Below are 12,100 nucleotides of genomic sequence, written 5' to 3' on the forward strand. Positions count from 1 at the left end.
TTCTGTCGCCTTCAAGTGCTACTCGGAAGTCGCAATATTATTTCCAGTTGACTTGTAGCGCTTACAAAAAAGCAAGAGTATATCAGTTAAGTAGCCGTTATGGCCATCATAGTCATCGTATTTATTACCCTTTACATCCCTGATCGCTGCAGAAATTTTTACTTTAAATCTCACAAACACAAGCACAGAGTAGAAATATTTCCCGACAGGCTTATAAAGCACCATTACTGGACTCTGCGCAGCCGCAGTGTCATGTAAACACAACTGTCGCGGTTGGTTGTGGTTGTATCTGGAGCTAGTATCGCTAGCTAGATAGAGCTAAAGCCCAAGTTATTTTAATTGGACTACGTTACGAAGATTGTTAGTTTTATATGCAAGAAATCACTCGGTTTTTGTATTACGTGCCGTAGTCAGCAAATTAAGAACATTAGATAAGAGGGTTAGCGTTAGCTTATCGTGACGTTAGCGTTAGCTTGTACCAATGATAAAGCACTTGGGACTGGCTTGATAACTAGTTAGTCAACGGCCGATCTCTATACAGTTTCATAGACAATTGACGGTACCTACACATGTCTGTGTTGTTTATTGCATTAGCTGATTATATTGCAGGAGTTGCGAAAATGGATAATAGTATCATAACGTTATTCAGCGTAATTAGCTAGCCAGGCAAGGTTAGCTTAACTGAGATAATAGGCCATCGACTGACAGGAAACAAGCTACAAGTCGATAACGTCAACCAGCCGAGTCCTTTTGACTGGTCTGAGCAAAACAGAAAGAAAGCTCTTCTAGATTAATTAAGTGTCATCATATGTTGACTGAAAACAGGTGAGTGAGGCATGCGGTACTGCATGTAACACTGTGATTAAATGATGCTTGTTCTGTGACCGTTTTTAACTGCTAGCAGTCGATATTTGAAAGGGGTTAATTATGCTAACATTTTTTTGGGATTCACGCTCCCCAGCAGAGGCTGGTCGTATACAGGTCACATCAACGATATAAGTATAAAAATTTGACAGTTGTGTAGTTCGCTTTCCTTCTTCTCTTTGTTTTAATGCTTATAATACAGCCAACTGTCTTGCTTCCGATACAGTAACGGCAGTCGGCATTGCAGTCAGTGTGCAGCATTATGTAACGACTTCACATGTCAAGCTAGAATAACGTGATTTATATACTGTGGCAGGAGCACATAAAAATTAATAATTGCTTGTATTTGCTAACAAACCTAATTCCTCGCCAGATTTTTTTTGTACTCTGATCTCAAATGTTACTTCCACTTTCTTTTTAACACAATGTTAAATCCATTGTGTAGTATGTGTCTCCTTTGCCCACTAATAGTGCATGTATTTTTGTTTTGACCCAAACAGGAAACGGCAGCGCAGTGGTGGTGATGAGGAGAGTGGCCACCTGGTACCCCAAGCCAAAAGGCAGAGCAGAGGTCATCCTCTCTCTCCTGAGCCAGGCCGGGATGCCTGGGACTCTGAGGTACGGCAAGTGTCAAGGGAAAGGTATATTCAAATGCCCAGCCTATTCTGCAGTACAGAATGGTCTGGCTGCACCTCATTGTCATTCTCCAAAGGGGGTGAAATGATCTGACTTGTTGTATTTCTTTAAATCAAAAATCATATTAGACAGAGCTATGCTATGGACAATGTTCCTGGAAAATAGTGAGGGGAGGTTTTAGAGGAACAGATGGGCTGTTTAAAATTTGAATTGATACTAAAATTACTATCTTTGTGGTCACCTCATAAGCAAATCGCACTTGAGTTTGATTCAAAATAGACTGAGGCTCTTTTTGTCCACTTTGTCTTGCTACAATTTGACAGGCTTCTCACTGATGTAAATAAACTGAGCAGGATGGGCAAACTCACCAGAGGCCTGTACTATGAAGGAGGATTTAAGGTTATCATGGTAACTTCAGGTTTAACTGTAGGTTTTTGGTATTTGATGGTGGTTCGGTTTTTCTGCTTTACATCTCCATGGTAACTTATGTGAAATGGCTAACCCCCTAGGGAGCAGGCTATGTTCCAGATAAGAGATCGGTTTGTATAAAAGCACTTTCTCCTGACCAATCAGTTTTCTTGGAAAATGTCATTAGCATTCCTGGAAGATCCAACATAGCTCAATGCACAGATAGTGAGAAGGGGAAATATGAGTTTTTAGAGCTTCAAATGCGTTCAAAGCCATTTCATTGTTCCATTTGCCTTTGTACAGCAATATAATCCTATAATAGAAACTGCTCAAATCACTAAAGCCTTAAAGCCTGATTTTTGACCCAGTAATTGACAATAAACCCATTTATCAATTTGGTTTATGAGTTTACATTTGTTCTTTACTTGCTCCCGAAGACTAAAAGTGTCTTACAGCCAAAGAAATGAGATGTAATGTGAGATTACTGAATTCATCGTCCACATCATCATGATTTTTATTACTGGATTATCTAGTCTATAAATAATTTGTCTTTTTACGAATAGCATTAACGGATAGCATCAGTGATTTTACAATAAAATCTTTTCATTAGTAATTAATAATTAAACTGACTCTTGCATCATGAATAACAAACCTACATCTACGCAACTCATACATAAAGGGACGATGATACTGATAAGCATTTTAATTACGCTTTCACACAATGTGTTTTTTTTTTTTTGTTTCTTTGTGTCTTTGTGACTTTGGCTACAGAATTTGTACTGTTTCTAGCCAAGATTACATTTTAATCTTCTCATATTGGTTTAGGATTTTAGTTTGCTGTTCTTGTGAGAAATATGTAACGTTGTACACACATACATGTGACCTTATATGTTACATGAGAGTCAGTGTACTTATCGCTTTTAATTTTACTTTTATTTTCATTTTTTACTTGCTCTCAGACAGTTCATCACTTCAGGGTTGCAGCTGAGTCACTAAAACTGTCTTACATGCCAGCAGAATACATCTAAGCAATATGTCCATTTAATAGAATGTACTATTGTAATCTACCTGTGCCCAAGTATTTTGGAAGTGATATTGATACGCCTGTTAACATTCACACCGTCTGTGATTTTTTTCCCTTCTGCTTTAGTTACTGCAGTTGTTATTTTGAGTCTGTGCCTTGAGTTTGCAGACTTTGTATTTCTCTAATAATATCTTCTTTTGTAAAATATGCAACTGTGATGCCAATAGACCCACCAATGTTTGTGATTGGTCATCTGTTACCAATTCTGCCTCTTTCATGTGAACATACTCAGATAAATTCACAAACACTAAGTTGATCTACCCTTGCACCCTTAGCTCAGCCACTGTTTACATTGTGTACTTCTCTTCTGTTTTCGGTGTGCAAATGTATGTGTATATTTTTTATGCATATAAAACTACAGATTTAATAACTGTAATGTTGTCTGACAAACTCTGCATACAGTGAGATAAAAACAACAGCCAATTCAACATAAACAATGATTGGTCAGAGGGAAAGCAAACAGAAAACATATAGAAAGTCTTTGTTTCAAACACACAATCATATCTGTGCCTGTCATTTGTTTAGCAACACGCTGTCAATCATAGATGCAGAAAGAGTCTTCCTGTGGACAGCAGCTGCATTTAAAGCGGCAGACACTGAAAGAGTCCATTGAGATCACAAAAAAAAGGGGTTATACAGTCATGGGTAAATTAACCATTTTTGCAGTATTTTGGCTAAAAAAATCGAATGACACATTTTGGGAACATGACAGATTTTTATTTATTTGCTGAAAAGAGCACAATATGGGATATCTAAATTGAAAGCCACTTTCGTGTATGTATTGGTGCTTATATTATTGTGGAATCCTTGAATTTTGAAATTCATATCTCCGTAAGACACTACTGATGTTGATATCTGCATTTCAGTCATCGAACAGTGAGAGCAGCAGCAGCATCAGCAGTCCAGAACATGCAGCTGGGAGCTGTAGCAGTCAGTGTGCTGTTGGCCCCTGCAGTCCCCTTAGCACCAGCAAGTCTTCAGAGCTGGTTGGCCCTACGAACCCAGTGTCGTACCTGCAGATCAACCGCATCCTGAAGGAGGCCCACTTCCAGAGCCTGCAGAGCCGAGGTCACCTCAGAGACACATGACGGCATAATGTCCGTCTGTCAGCCACCTGAGGACGGATGCCCTGGAGCATGTCAGAGCATCACGTGCTGAACCACTTCACTCAGCGCTTCACCCATCTCCAGTTACTGCGGTACTTCACAGCTCAACAGATCTGTGGATGAAGACCAGCACCTGGTCAGGTATCTGGGGGCGGTTCATCGTTCAAAAAAATCTACGTGATAATCATTTTAGCAATAATAAGTGTGCGATCAACTTAATATTTTTTTTTTGATCCACTTAGTTTCTGACCAGTCTGGTTTACGTGCTGCTCTGAGAGCCTTATTGTGACTGATTGATGATGTATTTTGTCTTAAATGTTGTATGGAAACAGTGGAGCCTCAGAAGTGGCCCCGAACACAATTTGTAGGCCGGTCAGTGTGACTTGTTTAGTCTTCTAGTAGGGTACTATAGTTGTATAATGCTGAATCAGATGTCTGTGTAAGTACATGGACCAGTCTCAGGGAGGATTTGCACTTGTCTTGGACTGCTCATCTGCTTTCATATTCAGACAGGGACTCCTTTACAGGGGGGCTGTACTGTAGAACCCATTGGTGTGAACTTGCCTGAGTAAGCTGTTTTCCACCCTTATGTAGATAATAGGGTATTTTAAAATGCTTTCAATAGATTTCAGTTAAATGTAGTGGAGTCCAGCCATAGAACAGGTGATTATGTTTTAGAGTTGGTCCTACATTTTTAAAGGATTTCATAATACTCCCAAGACAGAGAATTTTGGAAGAGTATTTGCTAATTTTTCATCAGAGACCGCACTGGGTGAAAAATCAACTCTTAGTTCAGTATGTGCATTGAGATGCACATCCAGTTCCGGGTGCAGATAAAAAACTTTCTAAACATACTTGATTATTAATATCTTGTTGAGTGTTGTTGCTTTCCGGTGTTCATTTTTCCCCGTTGTTTTTTTTTCTCCTGATCATACAATAGACTATTTTATGAGCAATAATCTCTTGTCGCTGTGTGGTGACATGACATAACCCACCTGTTTTCTCATGACCATTAGATAACATTATCTGAAGTCATCTATAACAAGCAACACTGTTAAATGTGAGAGGTTACATTATATATAGGAATTTAAGAAGCATTATTATTTTAAAATAATGCAACTGCAACCAAAAGAGCCCATCCAAAGTCATTATATTATCTACGAAGAGTAATGGTTCACCTGTGACAGTTATCAGTTCCATGATGCCTCTTGAACATGAAGACATATTAGGTGAAGATTGCCTTATAGTAATGAGAATATAGTTGGATTAATGTCAGAATTGATCACAAGAGGATAAAGTTTATTATCTCGAAATCATGAGAGAACTTTGTCATGAGATAAGGTCAGGCAAGGAAAAGATCGTTTTTCTTTTATGTGTCTGTGACCTGTTTTGCCATGATCACAAGGAGAAAACAACAACAGTAACATCTGTGAACGCTACAACTTTGCATATTTCTTACTTTGTCAGTCTTGCGTTTTTTTGTCTTTCTTATATGTATCACGGACTGTTGGACGTGGCATTCAAGAATGTTGGGACATGTAGTTCATTCTGTCCAGAGGGGGTTGTAGTACAACTTTTGGGAACAAAATAACATTCCCCAGGCTTGGATTGCAGTATTACTGGAGCCACTAAAAGGTGATTTTTAACTGCAGACAAGCCTTTCTGCCGGAGCATTACCTTTTTGAAGGTTGCTGTATGAGTATCCCTGTGCACTAAACATCCATGTAGGTATCCTGACAACCTGATGTACGGCAATGCATCACCTTTTCTTAATAAAGCTGGACTGGTGTCTTTGTCCAACCATTGTCCCAGGAGTAAGCTCAGCAGTTTATTTTAATTTTTTTAACTGGTGTGTCAGAAATAAAAGCATTTTTGAAGATGTGGTTTATTTTTTTTTTTCAATTATATATATTTTTTGTATTTAGTAATGTAAATGATATTAATCTGGCATTGTTTTTCCCCCCTTGTGAATACCCCCTCATTTCAGAAATAAAATTTATTGGTTTTTTTAACAAATGCAGTTTTACTATTTTCTTTGTTAAATAAGTATTATTTTTACTCTGCCTTTGTAATGTGCAATATCAAACAAAGGTTTAAGGCAAAAAACTGAAGCAAGGATACCTTCAAGATGATACCATGGCTGCTTTTTTATTTATTAGTAAGTAAGTGCACCTGTTCACAACTTGTCATGGTGCTTGCAAGTCTGGTTGTCTATAATCCCCATCACACTGTTCAGCAGTAAAGAAATACCCGTCAGGTTTGCATGCCATGTAATGTTTGTGCATACAGAAATCCCCTCTGCCCTCCCTTTTCCTCCAAATAGCCAGTAATGAATGACTATGCATTGAGACCATCTTTAATGAGACATGACCTGTGTCTAAGGGAGGAGCAGAGGAAGGTTTCTTTAATTAGCACACTACATGTCTTGTCGCAGACACAGTAACAGATTACATACATTAATACACCATGCGTAGCCACGGTTACCTTGCTGGCTACTGGGGTCCTCATTAATTGCCTCTTTTGATTCCCCCCACTCCACCTCCACTAAGTTAGAAGACAAATGAGCCAATGGTAATTCGGGATTAGAAATCTTCCTGCATCGTGACAACAAAAGCTCTTTTCTCAGGTGCACGCTTTCTCATTACGCACAACAACATATGGAGAGCCACAATTAGTGAGCTGTATGTGAGCCTTTCATCTAAACATCATCTCGGGTATATCTGTTTTGAATATGAGCTTGTATCTTAGTGCAAAAATTACATTAGAACCATGCATGTGCTGTGTAATTAAAGTTAGTTCGTGAGGATGCAATTACCGGCAGCTTGGATGAATATTTTTTACATCCAGTAAACCATTCATAGTTCCCCATCTTTTAACTTGCTCATGTTATATAACAATGCTCTGAAAACAATACTGAGTTAGAGATCAGCAAGGATTACTAAATATTAGAAGTAATTATATTTTATATTTAAACGAAGTGTTTAACATGGGGCACCAAACCGTTGGAGTTCTTCTGCATGTATTTGATTTGAGTGCATTTGCAGCATTCTGAAGCAGACTCGGTGTGTATTGGTAACAGCAGATGTTCTAAGCACAGATGTTCACAAATAGAACAGTAGAGGGCAGCACACTCTGAGTGTTAGCTGGACACAAACTATATTCCTCGGAGTCAGAAATTAACAAATACTGGGGAATTCAGCTACGGGATCAAGACATGTGGGCTACGTAGAAGATATTTATCTTTAATCTGTTTGCACAAACACACACAGACACACACACAGACACACACACACACACACTGTCCTTTCCGTGCAGCACACAAGATATGAAGGTGGGCGATGATGAATGGCTCATATCAGTTGGGTGGAGAGGCAGGAGAGAGTTAAATGAACTGTCCTTGTTCTTGGGTCTATGTATGCGCATACATTGTTATATTTTTACCATGGCCAGCGAAAAATCTGGGTTAGTCTACGGCTCCTTTTCTTTTTGTCCTCTCTGCTGATTCCCATCTCTCTTCAAAGGTGAAAGCACAGTGAGCACTGGCTACACACAACAATACAGACAAGAAAACAAACTCGTGTGTTTTACATTTATCAGTGTCCAGTTCACCTTCAGCTTCAAGACTTGCAAATATGAAATATCCTTGAATAATCTCACTTGTCTGAGATTATGTAGAAAAACAAAACAAACAGGCAAGTCCCCAAACTAAGCGACTGTGGTATATACAAAAAACTAATTATATGAGAGATTAAAGAACATGAGAAAAGAAAGTAAAAGTGAGTTAAAGCTGATCTGGTCACCCCTGACTCTCTTTGCCAGACTTTGGCTGAAATGTATTTGGGCAGCTGTTGCCTGGCATGAGATGGTGATTGGGTTGGCATCAAGTACGCTGTTTTCTCTCGCCATCCAACACAAACATCTGCTTTGCTTCCCCACCACCATTTCACCATTTCAAACAGCAGACCTTGCCTGCTCTGCTGCCTTCATGGCCATCCTAAGAATTAATGACCCACCAAGCACATTAGCAGTGCCCTATTGCCCCGGCTTGGCTGGAGCAGGGAACAAGGAAAGCCATGACAGGCAAACAAGGAGTGGGAAGGGTTAGTGGGTCGAGATGATAAAGTACTTCACAGCTCAGGCATTAAGATGGATAGATATTCACGTGATAGTACAATGTTTAGTCTTTTTTTTTTTTAATTTCACAGTTGGCCTTTTTCATCAATTTTGCAGCCCGTTGATGTATTAAACAGCTACTGGATCTGAAGTTTTTGTGCAATGTAGCTAAAAAAGTACTGTTACAGTATTGCTTAATACCTTCTGACTCAAGTTGAGGACAGAGGTTGTTAAAATAGAAAATGTATGGCAGTTAAAAGTACAGCACTCAAACTGAAACAACCTGCTCTTGAGTAAAAACAAAACCTGAGGAGGATCCTCTTCCTTATCCTCTATGAGCCAGTGTGTACTACTCCTGCGAGAGCTCACTCTTCCCCCAACTGCTCCTTGTCAATGTGTGGAGAGGAGGACTGGGTTATCTCTTCGTCTGTAGCCTAAACATGCTGCTCCAATGCAGCTGAGAAACAGTCGTCATTTCCCTAAGCAAGAGAAAGCAAACAGTCCTGCCACTCTCTATAGAGCTGTCTGCAGTTTTAATGCTTTCAAAGAACTGAACGGACATGTAAGATAACCGACAGGCGCTGCATGCTTGGGTCAATGTCTCCGGTTCCACTTTATGGCCTCCCTATTCAGTTTCACACAATGCATTCCAGGGACAATGTACAGTCCACTGTTTTCATTGCACAGTGAAGTTACAGTCAAGGCCCCGATCAGTCATAATAAATGTTCAATGTGAGCGGTTTTGTGTGTCACATGCAGGCTGAGACCATTCTTCCTTTTATGGGTGCTCATGACGATATCCGCCCACACTGTCTCGTGTTTGTAAAATGTTTACGTGGTTCAGTTTTGCTCTTTTGAACCGTCAACAGGCTTTCAACCCCAGAGAGTGGCGTGGAGAAAGAAATGCAATAGTTTAGAGAGAGTCGTGCTAAGTGGCACTGTTTAGGGTTGGCTGGGTAGAGCATGCACTCAGCGCACCACCATATAGACTGCTGTTTTCTAAATGGCCCCTATTAACTGAATGGGAATAGGCTGCACTCAAACCTGTGTTGTTTGCTCAGAGAGGGCAGGCTATGTGGCTCACACAGTCCGGTGTCGTCTCCACACTGCCGACCTGCCACACTGGCATGTTTCATCACCAGAGGACTCGATATGGCGCCGCTCACAGTCACCAAGGTGCAATTTGTTGCATTTGGACTATAACTGTCAGGAAGAGATATACCCTCACTTAAATAGCCGCCCATAATCTGCCCCTCTCCCTGTATTATCCTAATTGAACCCATGGGCGGCCAACGCCATCAATAGCTGAGCTCATCTGCAAATTAATAAAACATGGGCCTTCACCAATTCTATGTCTGTGATAGAGCTTGAAGCTACTTAGACACACTAAAGGAGAGAGTGTTTGTGATTGTTATTTGCAGAAGAAATGGAAGCACAATAAAATGCTCTCATTTATTTTTTCAGCAGTGATGAGCATGAGTTCTTATGGCTCCCACGGTCCTACGTGTATTCCCGATGAGCTCTTCTCTTTCTCCATCTTCCTTCCTCGTTGTAATGGAAATGCTTATTAAAACCATCATACACCATTTACCTAAACATGCTTTTTCAATTTACCCCGTAATGTGGGGACGTTGGATCAGTAGCTACAAGGCTTTGGGGTTCCAACTGATTCAACAGGTGATCAGCAAGCAAGATGTTGTGTGTTTTCTCGTCACTGCTTACTATTGTGAGGATTCGTGTGCCTTGGTCAGGACTGAGACTTTCTGGCACCATCAACAAATGCCACATCAGCACAAGTACAGGGGGGCTTTTGACTTTGTGTTTATTTTGACTGTCTGGACAGATGCCCAGCGTGATGTGGGAGTCGACAAAAGAGGTAGTCATCATAATAAGACCTACTTCTTAATAACAACAGATCCTGGAGGACACTAAAAAAGCAGCCAGAGGTTATTAAAGACATCTATCACATCTGTTGGACTAGTAGTCACTCAGTCACCATCCCTCCCTTCCTCCTCTCGCCATTGATGATTACTCCTCTGCTGACCGTGAAACTGAGGCCACAGTGACCAAACTTTCTTCTCCTTGCTCCTTGTCTTTTTTCCCTCCCACACAGCTTTCTTTCATGTAATGCAAGTACCTTTGTTTTTCACACATACAAAACCCAAAGCGGGCTTTCAAAGACTATGACCTCCTACTGTTGCTCCCCCAAAAGCAAGGCCAAATCCAAAGTGGCATCATTCTCTGAAGGAAAACAGAGCTCCTCCAATATCAACACAACGTACCTGGCCTTGAGTATACGTCAAAGCTTTTGGTCTATTCATGGGATTATTTTACAGCACAGTCAGAGTGCACTGATGAAAAAAAACACCTTTCGTACATAAAGAAAGGAATGCTGTAAAAGCTGGCAGGCCATGACAACTTGATGAGCCATCAAGACCCGACTGTGAACAACCACAAACATGGAGAGAAAAAGCTGACGTCACAGAGCTCAAGTATATGGAGTCATGGATATATGGACAAAACAGAAAAACACACCGACTCTCCCAAAGAAAACAGTGAGTAATCCTTGGACAGAGTATTGTTTGGGCATGCACATGATTGTCGAAACACATCGATGCCACGGTGAATGATAGTGTGCACTCGTCTATGGTGGATAAATTATAAAGCGGGGGGTGTAAAAACATGAGGAATCATCAAACCAGAAGAGAAGTGAGTTCCCATGAACAGCGCACATAGAGACAAGATTTTTTTTTTATCTGCAAAGCCCTCATGGTTCTGCTTTAATAACATAAAAAAGAATGATTCTTATATCCTTGCAGCAGTTGTAACAGTTACACTAAAAAGACTGATAGAATGTTGCATTTATAAGTGCTAAATGGGGTTGAGATTTAACATAAGTGCATTTTACTTAGAGTACTGTGCTTGAGTTTGATGTCACTGGTGCAGTTCTTGACTATTTGTACTATATCTGACTTTATTCCAATAGACTTAAGCAGAAAATATGGCACCTTTAAAGGGGCACTCCACCAGCTTTGCACATGAATTTCCATTTAGTCATCATGAGTACCACAGACGGAGTACTAAACCATCTAATGTGGATCTGTCTGAAGCTTTACAAAGTTTTTGAAAAAAAATTAACCCATACAATGTCACTAGGTTAATCTTGTGCTTGTGACTTTAAATTTGCAACAGTAAGCCTGCCTTACAAATGGTAGGCAAGGAGTTTAAAAGAAGCAAGAATTTCAGAATTGGGAGGTGGCCAAGTGATCGAAAAAAAGAATTTCATTATGGGAAATGTAATTTTGAGCCTGAGTCATATGGATTTTCTTCCTTTTTAATTTTATTTAGGGTTTTTTTTTTTGCTTTTTTATTATTATTTTTTATCTCTTCTCAATCCACGAACTCCGTTTCAGTGGAATACCGAATAATTTCAATATTCCTTCAACAATTTTTTGCACTTATGGAAAGTATGCGCTTCCATTTTCTGGTGGGGAACCAAATAAGAATATCAACAGTAAGTAACAAGTAACAAGATCTGTCTTGTATGTTTAATTTAGAAAAAACAAAATCATAAAAATAGAACTGTAGAAACAATAAACCAGTTTTTCAGGTGGTGTTTTTGCCAGACTATGTGCAATTCATATGTTCTGACATGTATCTCCAGTAACTTCGTGGAATCTCCACCAGCTACCTGGCAACAGCTCAGAGCCAGGTTAGTCAAACTGACAATTTATAAAACAGCAGGGGATAAATTGTCAAATTGACATTTTCACTTTCACATAGCTTAAAGAAACCATATAATTTTTATGAGTTTTAGATGTGGATTGTGTTACTACTGGAGAAAGCCAGGTCAGCTGTTAGCTCTTTATGTTAAGCTAAGCTGCTGGCT

At 39.8% G+C, this 12,100-nt stretch overlaps 1 protein-coding gene across 1 annotated transcript; it reads left to right on the forward strand.

Moving 5' to 3' along the window:
* The first annotated feature begins 250 nt into the window (after positions 1 to 250).
* LOC129347587 (uncharacterized) lies at positions 251 to 6,114 on the forward strand. The gene is made up of 3 exons (XM_055005287.1): positions 251 to 825; positions 1,365 to 1,482; positions 3,859 to 6,114. The coding sequence occupies exons 1-3, from the start codon at positions 809 to 811 to the stop codon at positions 4,078 to 4,080; spliced, it is 357 nt and encodes a 118-aa protein (XP_054861262.1). The 5' UTR covers positions 251 to 808; the 3' UTR covers positions 4,081 to 6,114.
* The last annotated feature ends 5,986 nt before the right edge of the window (positions 6,115 to 12,100 follow it).

Source organism: Amphiprion ocellaris, chromosome 19 (assembly GCF_022539595.1).
Source record: "Amphiprion ocellaris isolate individual 3 ecotype Okinawa chromosome 19, ASM2253959v1, whole genome shotgun sequence".
Taxonomy (NCBI): Eukaryota; Metazoa; Chordata; class Actinopteri; family Pomacentridae; genus Amphiprion; species Amphiprion ocellaris.

Excerpts from the sequence above, each read along its gene's own strand:
- LOC129347587 (XM_055005287.1), top strand. Across the intron at positions 1,483-3,858 it reads GGGATGCCTGGGACTCTGAG|TCATCGAACAGTGAGAGCAG; the intron begins GTACGGCAAGTG and ends TCTGCATTTCAG.